The 22533-nt window shown below is 42.0% G+C and overlaps 1 protein-coding gene across 1 annotated transcript in view; it reads right to left on the bottom strand.

Moving 5' to 3' along the window:
• Positions 1-491: 491 nt before the first annotated feature.
• Positions 492-22533, bottom strand: part of srrm3 (serine/arginine repetitive matrix 3) — a 75400-nt gene continuing 53358 nt past the window's right edge. The window contains exons 4-14 of the mRNA XM_035179575.2: positions 19745-19846; positions 19171-19251; positions 18572-18640; positions 15960-15995; positions 15694-15744; positions 14968-15075; positions 13654-13816; positions 5290-5585; positions 4929-5180; positions 4699-4824; positions 492-2550 (exon numbers count right to left, since the gene is read on the bottom strand). Of these exons, the coding sequence (XP_035035466.1) occupies positions 2283-2550; positions 4699-4824; positions 4929-5180; positions 5290-5585; positions 13654-13816; positions 14968-15075; positions 15694-15744; positions 15960-15995; positions 18572-18640; positions 19171-19251; positions 19745-19846 (1552 nt within the window). The 3' untranslated portion in view covers positions 492-2282. The remainder of the gene's footprint in view (positions 2551-4698; positions 4825-4928; positions 5181-5289; positions 5586-13653; positions 13817-14967; positions 15076-15693; positions 15745-15959; positions 15996-18571; positions 18641-19170; positions 19252-19744; positions 19847-22533) is intronic.

Here is a 22533-nt window from a genome sequence, read left to right as displayed (position 1 = left end):
TGTGTGAAAACCAAAAGTACAGGTAAATAACACCAGAATCCTGAAGGTCGTTGGAAGATGTAATGGGCTGGATAGAAACCAGAGGATCTGCAACCTTTGTAATGACAATCATCAGGGAGAGGAATATCATATTCTATTTGAATGTAAGAATGTATGATTTATCGAGAGAAGTATCTGCCAAAGATTTAGCCAAATACTCATCAATGTTAAAATAATTATATCATTACAATCAGACAAGCAGAAAGTTATTTGTACACTTTTTTGAAGAACGTCCTTCCTTAGTCTCAGTAACATTTGTTCAGCCATGTCGTGTGCCACTGATTTGTTTTCATTCGTTCTGTTCGAGCTCCATACCCTGTGACCATGGTCTCGAGTCATGGTAAATAAATGAGATCTGATGACATCAGCGCCATCTGTAGGTAAATGTACAGCATGCACTGCAGCAGCACCAGAAGTCAGAGAGGAAAATAATACAAGAGTGTCAGTACTTCTCCATTAGTTTCTGTTTATTGTCAGGTATAATAACTTTTACATTACAAAGAATGGTGTGTAGAACCAAAGGGGGGGGGGATGCTATATTGAATAAACAAACAGGTTTGCAGAGTATTATAGTCGGGTTCAGTCACCCTGGGAATGCAACACTGGGTTGAGTGACTTGAGGCTGGACGAATGGTTAGGAAGACTTAAGGTGATCCCTGATTGTTCCGCCACTTTGTTTACCGCACTATCGAAGCTGCAGACAGAGGAGGTCTCTGCTATGCTAAAGTTATATACTGTACATATCCTCCTTTTCAAGCTGGTAACCAGGGGACCTTTAAAAAAAAAAAAATGGCGTGGCCCATCATACAAGGGATAAGAGCGTGTGGTGGCGGGAAAAGTGGAGAAGAAGAGTGGAATGCCTTCTCCAGACAGGGAGATGTTTTGGTTCCGCTTCAGGCCGGTCCCTCGCTTCGAACTACAGGAAGAGCCGCGATGACTTGCATTAAAATGACGACAGATGAGGGACGCCTTGAGACGGCAGTAACGGCGAGTGAAGACGAGTTTCCACTAGCTAAAATCAGAGCATCGTAAACACACACACGCAGCGAACCTACGCGCTGCGCGCCTGCTCGTGTTTAAACGTGGGAATACATCCACGCAATCTCATGGTAGAACTGCTTTACAGCTCACCACTAAATAAATAAATAAGTTAAATAATAAATAAATAACCCAATAAATAAAACAAATAAATACAGTCGATTCATAAATAGCCGTGGTCAGCGCAAACGTGTGCATGGAGAGTTTTTGCAGACCGTTTTCCTGTACAGTACCGTACAGCCGCCTTAGATGCAGGCTACAGTGGACACACGCGCACATACACACACATACGCACACATACAGGATTAGCAGAACATAATAATTTAAACAGGGAAAAGAGTAAAACTACATAATACACATTGTTTTTTCCCATCAACCTCTGTATGTGACATGATGGCGAGGTCGGGGGGGGGGGCACAGACGACGTCCGCATCTTTGTCGTCTGCTAAGTTTCTCTCCTACGAGCAGCGAGTCTCTCCTGATGCATCATGCTGAACAAACCTCCTCGAACTATATGGAATATACAGTGCATAGTTTACAAAGCCAGAACTTATATCTATACAGACAAACCTATACAGTAGAATTTCCCTCATAAAAAAGTCCCTTTTTCTTTCTTCCTAATTCAACTGCTTTGTTCTCACGTCTGTTGATCTCTGTGCTTCGCTGAAATTGAAGTCTTCGGGGAGAAAAGTACATGACGAGGGAAAAAAAGTCTGAAATGTACAGTAAGTCATTGATGTGTCCTCTTTTTGTCTTCTACTCAGCTCCTATTTTTAGGATATATATATATATTTATATATATATACTGTATATTTATATGTTATATAGTTCTTCATGAATTCCTTTTGGTTGTTTTATGGTAGAAGAGAAAGAAAGTGCTAACATACAGCAACATTTGATCTTTGGGCTCCACTAAATGAAAGGATGACATGTGATAACCCATTTCCTTGAATATCTTGGATACATGTGTGTGAAGGCGTGAGCAGTGACACCCAATTTCATAGCAATGTGCTCTATCAAAATACAGCTCTCCTCTTTGATCCGGGCTCTGCGTCAGAGGGAGAATGGTCGTGGAGTCTGAGTTTGAGCCCTGGACTGAGCGGCCTGTGCGGGCGCCGTCGGGGGCTTATTAAAGATACATGATAACTGAACCGGAGCACAGTCACCTTAACAGGACTTTTAGCTTCTCCTCCTGCGCCGAGTGTTCAGAAGCCGGGGCTGTCGTAGCTGCTGCGGCTGTAGTAGCTGTGGTGACTGCGGGAGCGGCTCCTACTGCGGCTCCAGCTCCTGCTCTGACTGCGGCTCCGGCTCCAGCTCCTGCTCCGGCTGTGGCTCCGGTTGTGGCTCCGGTTGTGGCTCCTGCTGCGGCTGTAGCTGCTGTAGCTGCGGCTGCGGCTGGACCGGGACGGGCTGCTGTCGTTGCTGGACGAGGACGGACTGGGCCGGTAGTACGGGATCGGCCGCTTGCGAGCGCTAGGGACAGGAGAGAGGGCGGAGGATGGAGTGTTAATGCCCACATTCGACAGAGATGAGGAGTTTGATGAGTTAGTGTCAGTGTGTGTTAAAATACAGATGATGCTGATGTAAAACACATGATGTATTAAGACAAGGTTTGATTGTAAGTCAGTGTAGAGGAGGTTATAGAAGTGGTAGACTTTAAGATCAGTGCAGGATCTGAAAGAGAGCAGCTTTGTGGGTTAAAATAAAGTTGTTCAGACACACACACACACACACATACAAACACACCGCAGGAAAAAAAGCACGTTGTTAGTTTAAGCTTAAGCTCAGATTGCCTTGTTAATAGCCACTCTGGAAGTGCTTCCTGTAAGGTAATTAGCTGTTAGCTCCTGAAAGAACCTCTTCTTCCCAGTGGAGGCCAATACCCAGAAAAATCAACAGTCAACAGTGCAGGGAGAGATAAGAGCTATCAAGGTGTCCCTGCTGCGAGACAAGGTGTGCTCCACCTTGTCATTTCAGCGGCGTGGTACATATTAACTCCGCCTTCACTTTTGTTTCCTCTATCTGCCATGGAAATCCACAGCCTGTGCAATAGGGGGTATCAACTTTAATACACCTTGATAGCATTTTAATCTCCGTGTCCCTGTGTTACATCATTAGTGCATAACCACAGTGGGGTGCAGCATTAGAACCGGTGTGAGTCTCAGTGTGTAGATTTCAGGGTGGTGGTGATGGAGCAGAGAGAGGACAGAAAAAAGAGGAGGAGAAGAAGGAGGAGGAGGAGGAGGCTAGGTTTACTCAGGGGAGCTCTGATGGTTTGCTGTTCAGCTGTGCTTCAGGAGTCAGACTAGAGGGGTCCTGCTGCACGGCAACTGTTACCAGGGTAACTAGCCTGCAGCAGCTCGTTCAGCAGCATCCCGTTGTCCTGGCGTCGGAACCTTTAGGACTGGAGTGAAAGGGTACACATGTTTCACCCATGTCTATTTCCACATGTATGACAAGAAGTACAAGAGGTGACATGGAAAACTTTTCACAGGAGTTTTCTTCATATGTTTAAATAACTAAATGGGTTGTGCAACAAACCTCGAGAAGCTTTTGTGTGGAAAATATCAAAACCTTTTGTTTACGTGTGGCCACTGATTCAAACACGTTTTCATCAGCAGAGGAAGAAACAAACATGAATTTAATATATCAACAATTTTGATCGTACTTAGTTTCTATAGTTAAGTTATGCCCTGAACATTTGGTGTCGTGTCTTGAAGCTTTTTATTGCTTTACCTTAATAATGTTAACTTTGTTTATAGAGAACTTTTCAACACAAAGTACAAAGTGCTGTACAACAGAAAACAGATGGTAAAAAAACAGAAAGAAGTACATATATGATAATGTTAATAGTAATTATCAAATGGTAATAATAATAATAATAATAATAATAATAATTATAATAATAGTGATAAAATACCTATAGCCTTATTGTGTTGTCTAATTTTAATCATGAAATTAAGCCTTTTATGACTCCAAACGTGATATGTAAATAAAATGGTTATTGTTATATTAATTAATAATAATTTCTACATCAATTAGATATGGAAATAACAAGAATGTTTAAAGGAATAAAAAGGAATTTGGAAAGTACATGTGTTTGCTTTCTTGATGGATGAGAATATTAAAGCTACATCTTAGCTTAGCATAAAGACTGGAAATAAGAGCAAAGTATCCACAGGTTTGTCTGAAAGTGACAAAGTCCTTCTACAAACTCCTCAAAATCTCACTGACTAACAGGTAAGATTCTGTTTGAGTAACTTGTACAAACATCAAACACATTTACGTAGTCCTTGACGTCTTCTGTTAAAAGTTAGAGCGGGAACACTTTTGCTCATTTAGTTCATTTTGCTTGTTGTAGTGTGGAGCAATAAAAGAACGACCTGTGCCCCAGCATGAGAGCAGTGCTGTCGAATTATGGGAAACGTTTTAACTGCAGAGCTTGATGTATCAAAGTATGTCATACTTTAGTACTGATAATACAAAGAGCTGAAGACAAACTGTCTTGTTGGAGCCTCTGCTGGAGGAGGTGAGCTGTGAATAAATGTTTTTCCAAATGGGAATCTTTAAAAAAAAAAGAAAAGCAGGAGGTGTATACATGATTCTGGACAGATGTGGTACCTGGTGATCCTGCGAGCCTCCATGAAGCTGGGTGAATCTCTTCTTCTTTTGCGAATGGGTGAGTAGCTGCGTGAGCGGCGGCGGGCTCGGCTGTCAGTGTCGGAGCGGTTAGGACTGTCCCTCTCTCTGCTCGACACACAAAACACCATCAGGACAACAACAACAACAACAACGCATGACAGCAAAACAAATCTTGGGTATTCAGAAAGGTGGGACGGAGCGAGTTTCACCTGGAGTTGTTCTGTCTGTTGTGTGGGGACTTGGGCTTGCTGGGGCCTCTGTCTCTGGATGCAGAGTGCGAGGACGAACGCCCACTGCTCCAGGAGCTGCTGCGCTGTCGGAGGTTGGCTTTGCTCCGAGACTCCTCTTTCTTCCTGCCTGACGTGTGTGAGTGTCGTCCTGGAGATGCTGACAGGCTGCGGTGGTGCGCCTGGCCCCGGCTGGAGCGGTGGTGACGCTTGGAAGAGTGGCTGCCTTTTGTCCTAAAGTAATTGGCAGGAAATGTCAAGTACTTCTCTCTCAGCTAGAAAACTAAAGAAGAACTATGATGTGATAAGAGCCGGAAAGTGAAGGTTTTTCATGAGGACTCACTTTCTTTGGTGCCGAGAGTTCCTCCCTCTGTGAGTGTGGTTGTGCTGGGAGTGGGCTGAGTCGCTGCTGTGAGCAGGGGAGTGGGAGCTCTTGTTCTGGCCTCTCTGGCTCCCTCTCCTCCCCGGCGTCTGGGAAACGGAGCCCCCCACGGCTGAGGTCCTGCCGTCAACACTCCCAGCTTCTCCTGCCACGCACATCGGCCCTGCTTGGCTCCTGCTGGGGGCGCTGTGGAGCTTGTGCTCTCTCAGCAGCGTGGACTGGATGCTTGCAGAGCTCGCAGTCAACAGATGGAGTTTCTGTAGAGAAATGATGACCAACAAAAGAAGAAAAAGAAAGAAAAAAAAAAAGAAAAAAGACAAAAAGAGCATTAGAGTGTTTTCAGGAGGGTGATTGAGTGCTACGGTGCCAAAAGAAGGTAAACATCTAAAAGAAAAAGATCTAGGTTTTCTCCATATGGCTTATAGATAGTCCTCTATGGTGCAGCGCATGCAATACTTGGCATGCAAAACCATAATGAGTTGAAGAAATCATAATCGCAAAAACAAACAAAAAAACTAGGAAGAGGAGGAAGAGAGGGAGAAAAATAAAAACAAAACTGTGACCCAAATAAGTTTAAGAGCAGAGGCAGAGAGTACAGAGCTACAGATTGTGTAGAGTAGAAAAAGAGGACTTCTCCAGTTATTGTAGTAATGGTTAAAGAAATTAAACAAAACAGAAAGAGAAGACAACTTGACAGAACATCACAGAAATGGAAGGAACAAAATAAAGATCACAATTATTGAATCAATTGAATCAGAAAACAAATCATCTGCTACTCAATTTTCTCTTTCTGGATTTTTTTTTTCCTGAAGACAATTGCTGAGAAGTGAACAGCGACCCATTTTCTTTGTTTTACTTTTTTTTAAATGGTTACTCTTGATTAACTCCCTTCTGGTTAACATCCACTTACCAATAAAGTGGTATTCCCTCCTTTAGTAGGTAAGGTATGAAGAAAAGGGAAAAGTGGGGCAACATAAGTGCATCATTAGATTCACAAAATGCAAGAGAAAAAGACACAAAACCCTTCCCTGCCAGTGACTCATGAGACAATGCATGGAAATCAATGGAAAAGAACTCAAAAGCAAAGAGGAGAACCACAATGTGCAGGGAGTCCCTCACACAGAGAGTGAATCCTCCGGGCGCAGTCACCTTCCTGAACATCACAGAGCAACTGGCTGGCGAGAGTTAAAGGTACTTTCTTTACCTTTTTTCTCCCCGTAGTTTCTACCACAGGGAAGGTGTTACTTTGTTCTGCCTGAGACGTTTGCAGGATGACTACCTGAGCTTTAACTGTCTCGTGGCCTCCTGGATACTAGACACTTGACAGTTATCACAATAGCAAAGGCTTCCACTGATGTAGTCGCAGGGAGTTGACGCTACATAACAACACTACATCAGTGTGTTCGGTTATCGCTGAGACTCCCTTTGGTTCAACCACAGTTTATGGGAAATATCACATTGTTTTTTGGTATTTTTGTATATCATATTTTCGGGGGAGGGGGTTGACTAATGTAAAAACCCCCAGGAGCACTTGGTCAGTTTAACTGCATTGAACTGACAATAAGAATGTGATTGGATCCTTACGATGGGAAAAGCTACTTGATGTCACGAATAGACTGAATTAACTTAAAACTGCTTAAACTAGTTAACTTAAAACCACTGAACTATAGGAAAAGATTGGCAATATTCTGTGTTTTTTATTTTAGAGTATTGTCAGCTAATCCCTTGAAAGACCAAAATCAACAATGGATAGATCATTTCATGTGCTAGAGCTCCGTTGTTGTTTAAAAAATTGTTATGAACACACCGTTGAGCCACTTTGTTGCACTGGGTGACATATTCCTATATGAACACACACTGTATTATTATTTTGAGGCAACAAAGATTCATATATTGTCCTTATATGATAAATACTCACCAGAGCACCAAATGTCTATCAGCTCACTATTACTCCTCAACAATTGCAGTGTAGTGAATTCTGCTCAAGCTACAGCTTCCAGCTGCTTTAAGACACTGATGTGTCGTATCTACCGCTGCTAGTAGAGCTCAGGGTGGTAACATTGGCCCGTTAGTCCACCTATTGGGTCCAGACTGAAATCCTTTTGACATCCTGAAACCCTGACTTTTCCTCAGGCACCATGAGGTTAACCTTTTTAGTTTTTTAGTCAAATGTCTTGTCTGTCATTTGATAGATCACCATTGGTCCAAACATTGATCTCTCATTAATGATCATTTCTAACCTAGCGCTATCATCTGGCTAGAATTTTAATTTGTTAAATACTTTGGTTCATAATCAAATACCTGGAAAGTAAATAGCATTCCCATCAGCCTCTGTTGTACTCTGTGTACAATGCTAATTAGCAAACTACACTGGAAAACATGGTAAACATTGTACTTGATAAGGGGGCATTGGCCCCCACTGAAATCTGATTGGCCTTTGATGTGCCCCTGCCCTGTCAGTTGTCTTAAATTGTCTTAAATAGAATTAGTCACTTACACAGTATACAATGTGCTTGAGCAAAGTACTTCAAATATATTCAATGATGTGTGGCTTTGCTCAAAGCTATAGCGCTAACAGTAAATGAGGAATGACTTAAATGTGCACCTTACCGAATCAGGTCATATAATTGCCCCCCCTCTGTTAATTGTGGCCACTTTATGGCCCCTGATTTAGAAAAATCCTAGAGGGAAGCCATTAAATACTGACAGACTAACACAATGTTGGTTTAGGTCTTTGCAAGAAATTGGTTAGTAGTACGAAAAACAGAGTAATGCCAGCCTTATAACTTAAACTGTTGTATCTACTGAGTTGTATATTATATATTTAAACCCTTATTTTAAGCCTTCAACAAAAGTAGAATTCGGATACCTGATTAAGTTTGACTTTAGGCATTGAGACATAATGCACAGTTATACTCTGTTCATTCCAAGCAGGTCAGAACAAAATGGCGTACATCTCCAAAAGGCCTTTCATATGAAACCGTAAACAGCTTTGTGATCTAAGAATACAGCAAAAGCACAGCCTGCTGCTCGCAGAGAGAAGAGCCGCTCTCCACTAGTGAGAAGACAACTAAGTGGCACAATAAGAAAACACACAACCACTGGTGCTTTTGACAGTTGTTAGAGACAGTCGTGGAAATCAATGTGGTGGAAATCATAGGACGGATGTACTAATTCACCAACAAACAGAGAGATGCTGGACAAACAGGAATGCATTCTACCAAAAACAGAAAGAAAACAATAAAATGGACCTGGAAGATAGAGCGGGATATTGCACTTCAGAATGAAGTTTAAGGAGGAAAGAGAAAAACCAGAGCTCTATGTAATCCAATCTTTAAAGAGTCAAATCATAATTGATGGAGTCAAATTAATTTGGATAAAGACCATTGGTAAACAACAGAAAGAGAGAGAGAGAGAGAGAGAGAGAGAGAGAGAGAGAGAGAAACATTGACGTCACTCAGGCTAGGGTGCTTGTCACATTCTCATCTGCATAAAGATCACGTGCGTAGGCAAAGCATTACCTACCTTCCATTTCAATCAGTGACACGTATGCAATATCAACAAAAAAAGGAAAGAAAGAAAAAAGGAGAAAGGAATGTTCTCCGCAGCGAAATGGGAAAAAGACAATGACCTCTTTTAGTATCAAAGCTACATATTTAGTCCAGAGACTAAAGGAGAACTAAACAAACCAAAAAAGTATAGAGAAAATAGAGGGGAGGGAGGAGGAGGGGAAAAAATCCACATGGAATTGATAATCAAAAGTAAAATCAGAAACAAAGGATGAATCTAGAAACTACATGATTTGCTTCGTCTTTTTCGCTTGAACAAATGCAGCCATATTTGTATCCAGACAGGGTGGGGATGATGGGGGTGGGTGGGTAAGCGGGTAGAGTTAATTGTCATATTGGTGGACATCCATGTTGAGAACAGTCACTGAAAGGAGGGAGAAGAAAGAAGGAGGGAGGGAGGGCATGCAGAGCTGGCAGATAATGAAAGACATGTGGGGAAGAAAAATAATGCCAGGACAACGAGAGTGAGACGTGAGTCACACAGGACACAGATGAACAGGTAAGAGGAGACAGGGGTAGAAGAGTGTTGGAGGAGGGGGGTGGGGCAGTCACCGCTAAGACGGACAACTAAAGAGAGTAAACTCATTTGAAAGGGACCCCAGTCTCATTTTGGCCTGGGTCTTCTTCAGCAGCAAAACTTCTCTGTTCGGAACTTTTCAAACACAAGCAAACTTTGTTTTTTCATTACTCATCAGGATAAACACAGGTGAGCTGAGAGTTCACTTTCAAAATGGCTCGGGTCCCTTTAAAATAACATTCATGTTCATAAATGTGTGAGTTGTCCTGAAGTTATTTTTAAATCCGTGTATTCGTGTTTCGAGTGTTTGAATACGTCCTTAAATAAAGAGCAAGAGGATGACCAGCCCCACGTGGGACCGTCCCAACAACTGCAGGGGACACAGACGTAGACGATTCCCAGAGACAAACGTTAAGGAAAGAGTCAGTGCACTGCTCTTCATCAGAGATGGGGAAAGTAAACACACATGTATTCACCAAACCAGACACTTAGAGCTCATCCCTGATGAGATGGTGTATGTCCGGCATATTATTTGAATTTTCTATCTGTGCAATTTCAATGTCATCTATGTCATTCTATTGTTCCTTGTGTTTATACTCTATTTTACTTATTTATTACCTTTACTTAGTGCGTATTTCACTTTTTGCTGCAGTAAGATGTTACATATCCCAACAGTAGGAACTATCTAATCTTATCTTTTTTTTTTTTTACACCTTAGTCTGTTTCATTTATAACTTTCCTTAATATTATTTGTGCTTATTTCACAGTTATTTTCTGAAACTAACTCACTTTTCTTTAGGGAGCTGGAAAGAACTGCTGTAGCCTGAAAACAGTAAACACCAACTGCGACTACGGGGGGGAAGCACTTCACTTCAAACTGGTTGTTTCCCTCCCCCCCCACTGGCCACAAAGAGTTACAAGGAGCCAGTTCCACACCTGAAAAAAAACTTGAACTTACTACACAGAGGTGAGATTTCTTGGAAGTGTGTCGCCACGTTTTACTTTTTGAAGAGAGAAGGCTACAAGGAGAGTGACTGCATCAGAACTACTTGTCTGATGGTTGAACAGCTTCGGAATCGCCCCAGCACCTTTCCAATGCTGTATAGTGGCAGATGTGTCCGACATATTCGGTGACTTTCAAAACGTTCAATCCAACATGCACTTCCCACTGGGATTGGCCAGCTGTGAAGAGGTGAGAGAGTAAGAAAGGTTTGAATTCTCCACACAACTATTTCTGGCTCTATTCATGTGAACAGCTGGGTGCAATAGTCAAAAAGAACAAAAACTAGAATGAATGTCTTTTAGTCTCACTTTCTACATATTTTAATAACTATTCCACCTCCACTCTCTATATGATGGCTGGATTTTCACTTCGACTTAACAGGGATAACGACTTTTGATTTCTGGTGTTTTTGAACAAGAAATTGCAGTTTGTAGTTTTTTTAACCAACTCGTAACAGGTTAGTTAGGCACATCTGCCCAAGTTTCCCACCTCTGATTAAGAGCACAGCACGTCTGCTTCCCAAAGCTTTTCTATGAGAAGCATCCAGGACTGTCTCCCCCTGCAGTGGGTGGGACAGTCTCACACAGGACTAGGGGACGACTACAGGTACAGTACACAAACTGAGATGATAGATAGAGAACCAGAGCTGCTGTACAGAAACCACACAACTGCTGCAGTAAAGTCAGACTTCAGTTACATCCAGGATCTGCCACGCAGAACCATCCTCCTGTGCAAAGGTTTCACTTTGAGGATTATTATGACATATTTTAGCCTTTGGTGGAGATTAACAAGAGCGTGGCAGCATCACCTTTTACGCTCCAAAGATGCTGCTTAGCAAAAAATGCGAGCCAATTAAACGCTCCTCTTTCACTACATCCCGTCTGCACAGCTAGAAAGAGCATGATCTCACAGACATCCCTTGCCATTCTCCACTGGCCTGAACAGACAGAGTAGGAACGGAAACGTCAGGGACAGAAGATACACCGCCACCTGAGGGCAACATGCACGTCGACATGGTAAAGTCAAGTGGTATAGAGAGGAGCATTTGTGTTTGACCCCTGGTGCTTTGGCAGGAGCTGTTGAACGCCTGGAGGAGAAGAGGATCTATCACTGAGCAGAGCGTGTGCTTGAGAAGAAAGACAACTGTATTGACAAAAAGAAACTAATACACGTACCCAGTTAACCTACTTGGTCCAGTTCCAAAGCATTTGAGTGCTTTTTGTGTAAACGAGACAGAAAGATTTGGGGATTTATTCATTGGTAAATACCACTTAAATTGATAAGGAGGGAAAAAAGAAACAGTAATGACAGAGAAAAGAGATCAGATGAGACCTCAGAGACACATGCAAGCTGGATCAGAAAACAGCAGACACAAGCTCTTTGGAGGGAGAGTGATGTTCGCAGCCCAGTTAGATGCTTATTCATCAGGAGGAGATCGTTTCACAAGGAGACCTTTTGCTTACGTGACGTCTTTTGTTTCTGTACCAACATAATGGCTGTCATCGGACTGCAGCTCTAATGATCCAGTTATGGTATGGAGGAGCCAGGTGGTCTTCATACCAGCAGAAAGTCATTTAAAACTCATCACAGACAGTGTGTTTTAGATAATCAGAGAGTAACACGCACAAACAAGGGGCAGTTCATATATAAATTATGATACCTAAGTCTTCATGAGCATTTTGAGGGCCGTATGTGGTGCTGCTGTTTTATTTTCTTTAAGAACAGAACTGTGGCCCATTCCGTAGTAAGGGTCCATTCAAGGAGGGAAGGAAGTGTAAAAATGCCAAAAATAAAAAATCAATTCAAGAAATAAAGTGAAATACAATACACTTCGATACAAACTGTGTAAGTTCCATTTTAATTGAATATGAGCAGTTTTCTTAATAACAAATATAACTATTTGTACAGGCCCACAGGAAGCAGTTTTAATGTTAGCTCCACCCGTGGTTGCGCTTCCAAGCTATGTCGAGTATTATGAGTCTAATGAAAACTAATGACGGTGCTTTATATTTAGTACTGAATATACCCTCCTCCTGATCTAACAGTGTGGGTGACACCTCTCATGGCACTATTCTTCTTCTTCAAGGTACTATATCTCTGTATATACAACTGTGTTCTACTATTTATGAAGCCACACCCACATTTGCCTACTCCAATCACATCCCAAGAATTTGATTTAAATTCCCCTTACGACTAAAGTTGCCCACATATTCTGTTTCATGTGGGAGTAAATCACATTACTGGAGCTGAAGACACTAACTTCTATTTCACTGGGATTTTAATCAATGAAGTTATTTCAGACTTAAAGCTAAACATTTTTTACTTCTAACATATACTTTTAAAGCATAAAAGGAAGTACCGATCAAATTATGTAATGTTTTTCACTTGATTTCTTGATTAATTCGTTTTCATTTTAAATCTCCCCTACACCCCGAAGGAAACAGCTGAGACCTGGTATGGTGAACTGCACCTTGTTCAGAGTCTTATTTTGTAACAGTTCATTTTGTCAGACTTGGATCAAGACTTTCACAGCAAATATTTTGACGAGTAAAGGAGGAATTTCAGATTGTTATAACTTATAGCACCATCAGACTTCTGGCCGATTAAGACTTTGTGTGCAGAAGTTTTTCCTGATAGACGCATTTTCTGTTATTTTTCTTCACATGAGTTCCGAAGCTGTCATACCTGCTCTTAGCTCGACTTGTTTTTATTTGGGTTATGCTGCAGCACGTACCCACTTGTGAGAAACAATAATTGTTTTGCTCGTTCATTTGGAAACACTGTGTGCCAGTGTGGCTCATACTTCCATCCAAGGTGTGGTATGCTAATGCTGTGCACTGACTCGGAGCGTGTGTGCTGAACAGAAATACTAGAACCTCGGTTGTCTTTGCTTCCTCACTCTGTTAGCGATAAACAGCGAGAACAAACAAAAAAACAAGATGGCAGAGGAGTCAAAGAGAGCCAGAAACAAAGCAGCAGGAGCGGCAAGTTTTACACAGGACACAAGTGTCTTTAACATGTCAATATTAATAATATTATTACTAAAAAACTCTCCTTGGAATAACTGAAGAAAGAATTAAAAAATAAATCTTTCAGTATCGAAGAAGATGAGAGATTCATGTCAACCAACACAAAAGAGGAAGATCAAATGTATTTGTAAAGACTGTGGTAGGAGTTAGAGTTAGGTGGGGGGGGGGGAGTGGGGGTGAGGGAGCAGAATAGAGGAGATTACATACATCGTGCCCTTTCTCGCCCTCGGCGTGGTTGAGTCTGCTGGCCTTGCCGTTGCGGCTTCGCTGGGTGTGGTCCCCGTTGTGCCACGTGGCGGGGCTGTTGGGGCCCGGGGACAGCGCGGGGCCGGACGCCTTTGGTCCGTCTGTCTTGTGCTTGGAGTTCAGTCTGGAAGAGCAGAGCCAGACAGCGACACAAGAGGTCAAACACAAGCATCCAACATCCTGAGGGACGACGCTGTGAGGCAGTGTTTTGTTTCTAAGATGACCCTTCATGTTTTAGACCTGTGCTTTAAATCTGGATTTTCATTTGCTGTTATGTGAAACTGGAGTAATGTTAAAGCTAATCAATGTATTTAGATCACTTTTTATTTGTGTTGAAAAGGTCTTTATTTTGTTTTATTACATTTATTGTATATGACTGACTTATTTATATATTTTTCTTCTATTGTTGTTCATTTTCAATCTTCCATAATGTTTGTATGTGTGAGTGTGTTGGGCTACAAACAGGTGCTATAAACAGTAAATGAACAATGCAGAATGCCCACAATTGGGTCCAAATTTCTTCTGTAGTTTGCCTTTAACATATGAAGAACGCAGCAGAGGATTCTCCTCTGACAAGAGAATGTACAGATCCTCTGACTCTGACATTTCTATTCTCTCGTACAGCCCCTTCAGATAATCTCCTGAAATTGAACGGAGGTGCTGTAATTCAGTGCATATCTGAAAGCAGCTCTAGTGTCACATTTGTGAGTAAATTGTGCCTTTATTGATAAATAGGGCCTGTATTTATTAAAGTGCTAAAAGAGAAGTTTGGGGGAATATTTTTCTCTTCTTCTTCTTCTTCTTTATTAAAAAATAATGACATTTATTTTCTTCCGACTCTGAAGAGAGCTGCAGAGGTCTCTTGAGCAGGTTCGAGAGTAGTCGACTGCAGACTTAGGACGAGAGGACACACCTTCTAAAACATTATTTTAAGAGTGACTGTACAAAATGCCATGTTTGGAGAGTTTCTCGTGAGGTCACAGTGACCTTGACCTTTGACCTATTGCCACTAGATTCTAATCAGTAAATTTTAGATTTCGTGGTTTTTTTCCCCATCATTCTGTGTGTGCAGAGTGAGACATCACATCCATTCAAGACCCGCTGACGAGCCCCATTTGTATCCTAATCTGTCCCCTGAGAGTAAATGAGAGAGAGAGAGAGAGAGAGCGAGACTGACAGTCACCATGGCAACCGCTCGACAGTCAGTACAGCAATATCAGTGTGTGAAAAAAAAGTGAAATGCATGTGTGAATGTGTGTGTGCTGAGCAGTGTACCTGGAGGGAGATTTGGAGGTGCTGCGGGTGGAGGACAGGGAGGCGCTACGGGAGCTGCAGCAGCTGCCTTGACGCTGTGAACTCCTACTGGGGGTCTCACCGGGGGACCTGATGGATGACAACAAACGGACAAACACACCACACCCACACACACACACACACACACAAGCATACATATACGTACACAGTCATGTGTATGTATGTATGCATATATCACAGGGAAACACAAATGCCACGGCGAGCTCAGTAGTCAATCTACCGTTATGTAAAACAGTTCATGCACTGCCACACACTTTTCAATATATATTCTAATTAAGACAGGGTGTAATGTATTGCATTGTAATGGTGTTGAACTCACACATAATGCTGAGGAGATGCTCTCCGTGCTTTGGACTTGTTAACATTCTCTGTGAGTCTGAGCCTGAGATAATGACTGTAAAATACCAATATAAATTTATGAGACTGGATGTGATTCCTATTGTAGCCATTGTTGAGGACTGAGATGCCTGTTCTCTGTTTCTCTGTTTGTTTTACTGTGTGCAGAGGACAAACTGTGCTTAAATTATTCTTACACATGGCACAGTCTGTTTGCACAGAGCATCACATTTTACAGAGAATGAATGTGAAGCTTTGTTTAACTGAATAAAGCAGAAATACTGTGGGTTTTTCCTGCCGGCTCAACATTAACATGTAAATGGCATTAGAGGGATTCGATGTGTGTCTCACCTCTTTTTCTGTTTATTCTTGTCTTTGTGTTTGTTCTTTGGGCTGCCCGATCTGAAACGAATGTCATGTGTAAGATAATGAAGCTGTGTACATAAAACAATGGAAAATCCCTTTGTTAAAAACACAACTCACTGTTCTTGCCCATACGGCCAGAAATTACAACGGCACACACACACACACACACACCTTACAAAAACTCATTTGCCTTGATGCTCACTGTCATGAACACGGCTGTTAACAGTGCTGTTTTCATCTTTCATACACACCTGTATCTCCGCTTATTCCTGGAGCCAGATGCAGATCTACACAAACAAAAACACCACAGTCATTATAATGATGGTATCACAACAGCTACAGCTATCACACAACATTCAATCAAATGATACATACACATTGTGCTGCGACTGTGGGCCTGTTTCAAGAAGCAGCTACACAGAGTAATCTGAACGCTCCCAGGTTTATCTTTTCCTGAGAAAAGGTACATTTACTGTACATCAGTGCACGTTCCAGATTTGGTGATGGTCCTGGGAATAACAAAACCCTGCTCCTTTGAATAGTTAGGACATCGATGGTTGCATTTTGATCAAAGCCTCGCGGCTGAGATGTGGGCTGTCATCAATCTGTGCATCACCTTTTTATACTTCCTTTTTGAACACCATTGTTTATTGTCATATTTTCAAATTCACCCCAAAGAATAGAGAGACATAAAGCTGCTGAAGTGTCAAAAACAGGCTCTGACACAAACATTAAATCGTGTACAGCAAAAAGGTTTTATAATATAACATTATGTATTTGTATGTGCCAACTAATCAATGGAATATTTCAGCATATATTTCTGCACCTTCAATGATGTGCATGTGAGCCCCCTCCTTGCAAACCAATCTGAATCACATGCAGCTATAGATATCTGCAGCGACGTCTCCAGGGGGCTCTCACAGCAGGCTTTCAGTTGGTATTCCACAGGTGTTGAATGTCACATTTATTTTTTCATAAAAAAAACAAAAAACATTTCTGGCAGTAAAAGATCCTGCGACAAAGCAGGAATAATAAACTCAGAGCTCCTGTGGCAGTTTCCCTTTCACTGCACGTCAAGCGTAATGGTGGGGACGCTGGCTATTCCTCCGTCCTCAGTGACTGACACGTCACCTCTGTATCACTTTCACCCTCATTGCAGTTTCCATGGTGATTAGTCGGACCGGTCTGCGAGAGATGTTGCTATTTTCCTGAAGAGCCCTACATCTCCCCTGCTGTGTAGCGCACCTACAGAGTGCAGCGTGGAGTGGGAGGGAGCGGCGGCACAAAGACGTGTTGATTCACTGCGAGGGGACCAATAAAGCTGTCACGGTAATGTGTGTGGCTGATATGTGACTCAGGGCTGTGGCCCCGGTCGCTGCCCATGTTTCCCCACTGGAGGGAATCACAGGGGGACAACTGTGCAAGAGGTGATATTTTGGAGCACCGATTATTCTCTTCATCTCTCGCACGGACCCCTTCTTCTAGTACAAGGACATGGATACTACATGTGAGGCAAATATGCTCCTCACGGTTGAGCTCAAACTGGAGCTATTGTTGCAAAGAGCTATTATTCTACAAACAATCAGCAGCATGAATGTAAGCAGTGTACTCTCCCTTCCCAAAGTCCACCTTAAAAAGGAGCATCAAATCAGTCTGTCTCCGGGGAGGAACCCTGCTTGCCCCCCTCTGCCTCATCTATGCATTATTCATATAAAAAACAGTACCTGCAATGCAGAGCAGCTTTGGTGCGAGGCTGGCAGGGGGCTGTGGGGGTGAGGGGGCTGAGGATGTGCGTGGATGGATGAGAGGTGGGAAACAAGAGCAGGGCAGAGCAGTGATGCTCAGCAATTTGGTGAGAGGCTCATTTTTCTTGTGTTGTGCGCCCCCATACAGGCTGGGTTATTAGAGCAACACGTTTTAGCCCCACTCCCCCCGAGTCAGGCGGAGAGCGGGAGAAACGAGGAGGACGGAAAGCTACAATTGCTTATTGTCGTTATGATATCCCAGGGCGCCGCGCAGGTAACTGCTGATGAGCTCTCTCTCTTTTCCTATCTCCTCTTCCCTTTTATCTCTTTTGTTATTGTCTTTGTAACTCCATATTCCCTGCTTCCTTGCTTCCATTGTCTTCCCTTTAATTTTCTCTCTTTCCTCCTTTCACTGTTCTCTTCCTCAAGAGCTCTTTTTCCTCTATATCTTTCTTCCTATCCTTTTCTTCCCTTATCCCTTGAATTTTGTATTGCTTCCATTTTTGTCTTTCTTCCTTTTCTTCTCCTATATTTCTTTCTTTTGTGATATCATTCTTTACTTTATTCCTTTACAAATTCCTCCACATTCCCTACTTCCTTTCCTCCATTGTCTTTCCTCTTTTTAGTTTTCTGTCTTTCCTTCTTCTTCTCTTTCTTTGTTTCCCTTACTGTACCTTTCTCTCTCTGCTTCCTGTATTTCCTTCATTCATGCTCTCATTCTTCACTTCCTTCATTTACTTATTCCCTTTCTTTTTCTTCCCCTTGTCCTGAATTATTGCACCAAAGAGGCAAACAAACACAAGAATGTAGTGAATGTAGTAAAGAATGTAGCCCATACAAAGTATTAAATATTATCCATAAATAATATAAGAATATGGCAACGTTCATGGCACTTTTTACTTCAGGTTTACGATAAGTGACAGATCACATGTGTAACGTGTCTGAACACCCGTCACTGTGAGGGCAACTGTTGACATACCCTTGTGATGACATGAGACACACACACACACACACACACACACACACACACACACACACACACACACACACACACACACACACACACACACACACACACACACACACACACACAACCACACACACACACACGCACTCACCTGTCTCGTTTGTGTTTCTTCCCACTCTTTTTCTTCTTCTCTCTGCGCGTGGGTGAGGAGCTGCCAAACCTATTGAGGGAGAGAGGGTACATTTTTCACATGTGCCACGTTTACAGAATGAGCCTCCGATTGCTGCTAAATTCCGGCGGTTCACTTATCAGTCATTACACTACACCTCGGGGGGATCATCGTTAGGGAAAGTGTCATCCCTTCCCACAGAGGCACGGCTAATTTTTCTCACAGAGGCGCTCTTTGTCCCTGGCTCTATTCACCCCTCTGCCTTCCTCCTCCATTTATTGTTTTCTCCTCACTGTTGATGTACTACTCTCTTTCACTCTCACTCCATATTATTTTACTGACCTTGTCAAAAGAAGATAGAAGATAACACTAAGCTTTCCCCATCACTCACTACAGACCACCCCCCCACCCCCATCACCACAACTGCAGTATCTGTTGGTGTGTATGCAATATTCACACCAAAATAATTGGAACTCACCACCTCACAAAATCTCTGTGTAATCACTCTACCAATGAGGCACATAATAAAAAGAAAAAGGGGCAAAATTGAACAATCATCAGCAAAAGCTGTTTCCACTCACCTGCTCCTTCTGCGGCCAGATTTCTTCTTCTTCCTCTTCTTTGGACGAGGGGATGGAGAGCTGCTTGATTTCCTCTTCACTCTGAGTTGGCCACAGGAATCCAGAGCGAGAGGGAGAGTGAGTGATTGAGATTATAAATAATTGTTGTAATGTGGTTATTGATTACAGTTATGATTATAGTTATTTGCTGCTGAGGCAATAACAAGGGTACATTTCCTCATTCCCTCCTACAACACACAATATTCACGCAATATGTCTTGCAATGGAAACAGGAAATCGCTTCGAGGAAATTACACTTGTCTGTGAAGTGGCACATCCAGAAAGAACGATCTAAATGACTCTGTGCATTCAAACATAAATAAAAATGGCTCTTTATCCATGTGCGGGCAGGAGCCTTGCTAGTAGATCTGAGGAGCATTTCTTTTGTCATGATATCAGTTTTATGGTTATGGATATGATGAAAGACATCCCCCAGAATCCATTTGAGGGAGATTATAGTTGGCTGATTAATTTCATCACTTCTCAGGTGAGAGGTGGTCGACACAACAAGCGTGTGTTTAAACGTGTGCTTTACCTGCTGTCACTGTGGTAATCATGGTCATTGTCTCCGTCTTCATAGCCGGCCAACTGAGGGTCCTTTTCATACTCGCCAGGCTGATAGTGCAGGTGGTTGACCCTGAAAAGACAAGAGTAAAGAGTTGAGTGTGATGGAGGCGGAGAGTATGTGGGTTATACAAGAGGAGTAAAAGTACCTTTATGAATTATAATGTAAAAAATATGCTAAGATTTGATAATTAGCACTACATACAAAATATGGCTGAGTAAGTGGCAGATCTAGGATTTTCCAAATCAGGCGTCATAAAGGGGCCACAATTTACACAGAGGGGCCAATTACATGTCCAACATCCATGAACAGCTCCTGATTCATTAGGGTGCACATATGAGGCTTTCCTTGTTTACTGGTAGCTTTGAGCAAGGACACGCATCATTGGATATGTTTCGAAAATTGTTCCTTGTTCAAGCACATTGTGTACTTCAAAAAAAGAATTTGCATATGTGCTGAGGCTGATGAGATGGAAATAGGGGAATGTGAATAGTTTTGCAGGTATTTGATAATGAACCAAAAGTCAGCGCATCACCAGAGTTCAATTACTGTAGGTTTCATTGTGAGGGAGGCATAAACATCTCCACTATTAATCCTACATATATCTATATCTATATCTATATATCTAAGATATCAAATGACAGTGCCATTCAAACAGCCAAGCTGCCAGTGTGGCTAATAATCATACATTCTACCAACTAATATGGTAGCTAATTTGAAAAATAAGTCTATTTGTTATTTTATTAATCACTATTAAAAATATATTTTTCTAAAAATTCATCAGAGCAAATGTAGACTTTGATGTCAGACTATCCATTTGAGAAGATTGTCATATGTCATTGTTTTTGCAAAATGTGCTTATTAAATCTTAGACAACTATGGACTTGTCATGCTTGCAGGATGGTAAAAGAGGCTGATGGGGGGAGGGGGTGGTTGAGCAGCGGATTCTGTGCTGTTTCTGATGTGCACAGTCTGTTTTCTGGGCCCAGATCAAACACATTCATTTAAGATATGAGACTGACCCAGTTTCTTTATTCATCACTCGTGCACTAAACTTTTTTTATTACTTCGATTTGTAATCTTTCCTCACCACAGCTGTGAGTGACAATATCATCATTTCTCACAGGCTGACAGCTTGTGGGACTCATATCTTCTCGCTTGTTTGCCACACATAGTTTATTGTATATACAGACAGATGGCAGCCACCTTCTACCTAATCCTCACTGCCCCACTGCCCCCTTCCCTCCTATGTGGCCTCCTCTGATCCAAATCTGACCTTGTTGGCTTAAAAAAACAAACATTACTGATTAATAATTCTCATGCAGTCGCATCTCTCTGACCTTCACAGGTCCCAGTGTTGGTATAAAGCTCAGCAGTGCTGTGGGGGTTTGTGGTTCTGTTTTCTTACTCTTTTAAAAGCAAAAGATAATGCATCTCGAGTAAAGAGATCAAACACATAATGGAACACTATCAGATCAGGATAAAGAGGAACAAAGACTTAATAAATGGTGCAAAGTATCTGGAGGGACAGTGTGGAGTGGACCTGAACAGGGAACAGGCCGGACGCGGTTCGTTTGGAGGAGACGAGGAAACAGAGCCTTTAATTGGCTGAGCACTACTGGGCACAGCAGGGAAGACAAGCACCAGCAAAATAAGCTCACTTCACAATGACAGGCCTTTCTGCACACATACACAGAAATATGTTAGTTCATGACACACACACACACACACACACACACACACACACACACACACACACACACACACACACACACACACACACACACACACACACACACACACACACACACACACACACACACACACGCTGCAATGCTCTCTCTAATGAATACACTTGCATTGTGTACATTTGATCTTGAGCAACAAAAACAACAGTTTTAGAATCAGTTGAGGAGAGAAGTAAACAACTGTAGGTGGTGTGGTTGTGGCAGAGTTCACATGAAAGTACAAAGTTAGTTTTTACGAGTTCAAATTTTAAAAAGTTAGAAACTGCCGACCAGTGCATATTGATGAGATGGAATTTTGGATAAAGCACACTCTGCAAGCTGATGGCACTCATTTTATCACTTTTATCACAAGAATAGCTAAATATTGATATTGTGTGGTTTGGGATAAAAATGTCGGTATAAAGATGCCAGAAGTGAACATCCAACAAAAATTTTAAATAACAGTAAATGCCAGTGATCTTTGTAGTGAAGATGTATGTAGAATATTTATCTATCACATGCATTTCTAAAGCTTTGTATTCATTAGACTATCATTTAGTTGGAAATCATTCAAGATATGATGCTACATTCTATATTGTAAAATACCAGTGATGGCATTGACATACTTTATTTTTCATTTATTTTTAATGGCTGTCCAACGTATAAGAGTGTGAGACATTTACAACATGTGTTCTATTTACATTTGAATTTGCCATTTAAAAACAAAAAGGTTTTCTTTAGCGGCCATTTAGCTTTTTTGTCTAAGTCCCTGTAGGTCCGGGAATTAAGTGCACTGCCAAAAAGAGTAATTAACAACAACTGAAACTATCTAGTGGTGCCCATGCTTAGTAATTAGTGATAAATTAACTAATTCCCCATCCTGTCTCTAATCTCTTAAATGATGCCATGCTCCAATATGTTGGAGACATCTGTCCAGCCTGCCCGTGATCAAGACAGCGTGGATGTTGGGCAGATGAGCGAGTGTCCCTGTGCTTAATGACCCCCTGGTGAGGTAAGAGGCTCCCTAATTCA

The sequence above is a fragment of the Hippoglossus stenolepis genome, chromosome 15 (genome assembly GCF_022539355.2).
Source record: "Hippoglossus stenolepis isolate QCI-W04-F060 chromosome 15, HSTE1.2, whole genome shotgun sequence".
NCBI classification, from domain to species: domain Eukaryota; kingdom Metazoa; phylum Chordata; class Actinopteri; order Pleuronectiformes; family Pleuronectidae; genus Hippoglossus; species Hippoglossus stenolepis.
The sequence above is the reverse complement of the archived record's forward strand: the minus strand, read 5'-3'. Positions and strand labels throughout refer to the sequence as shown.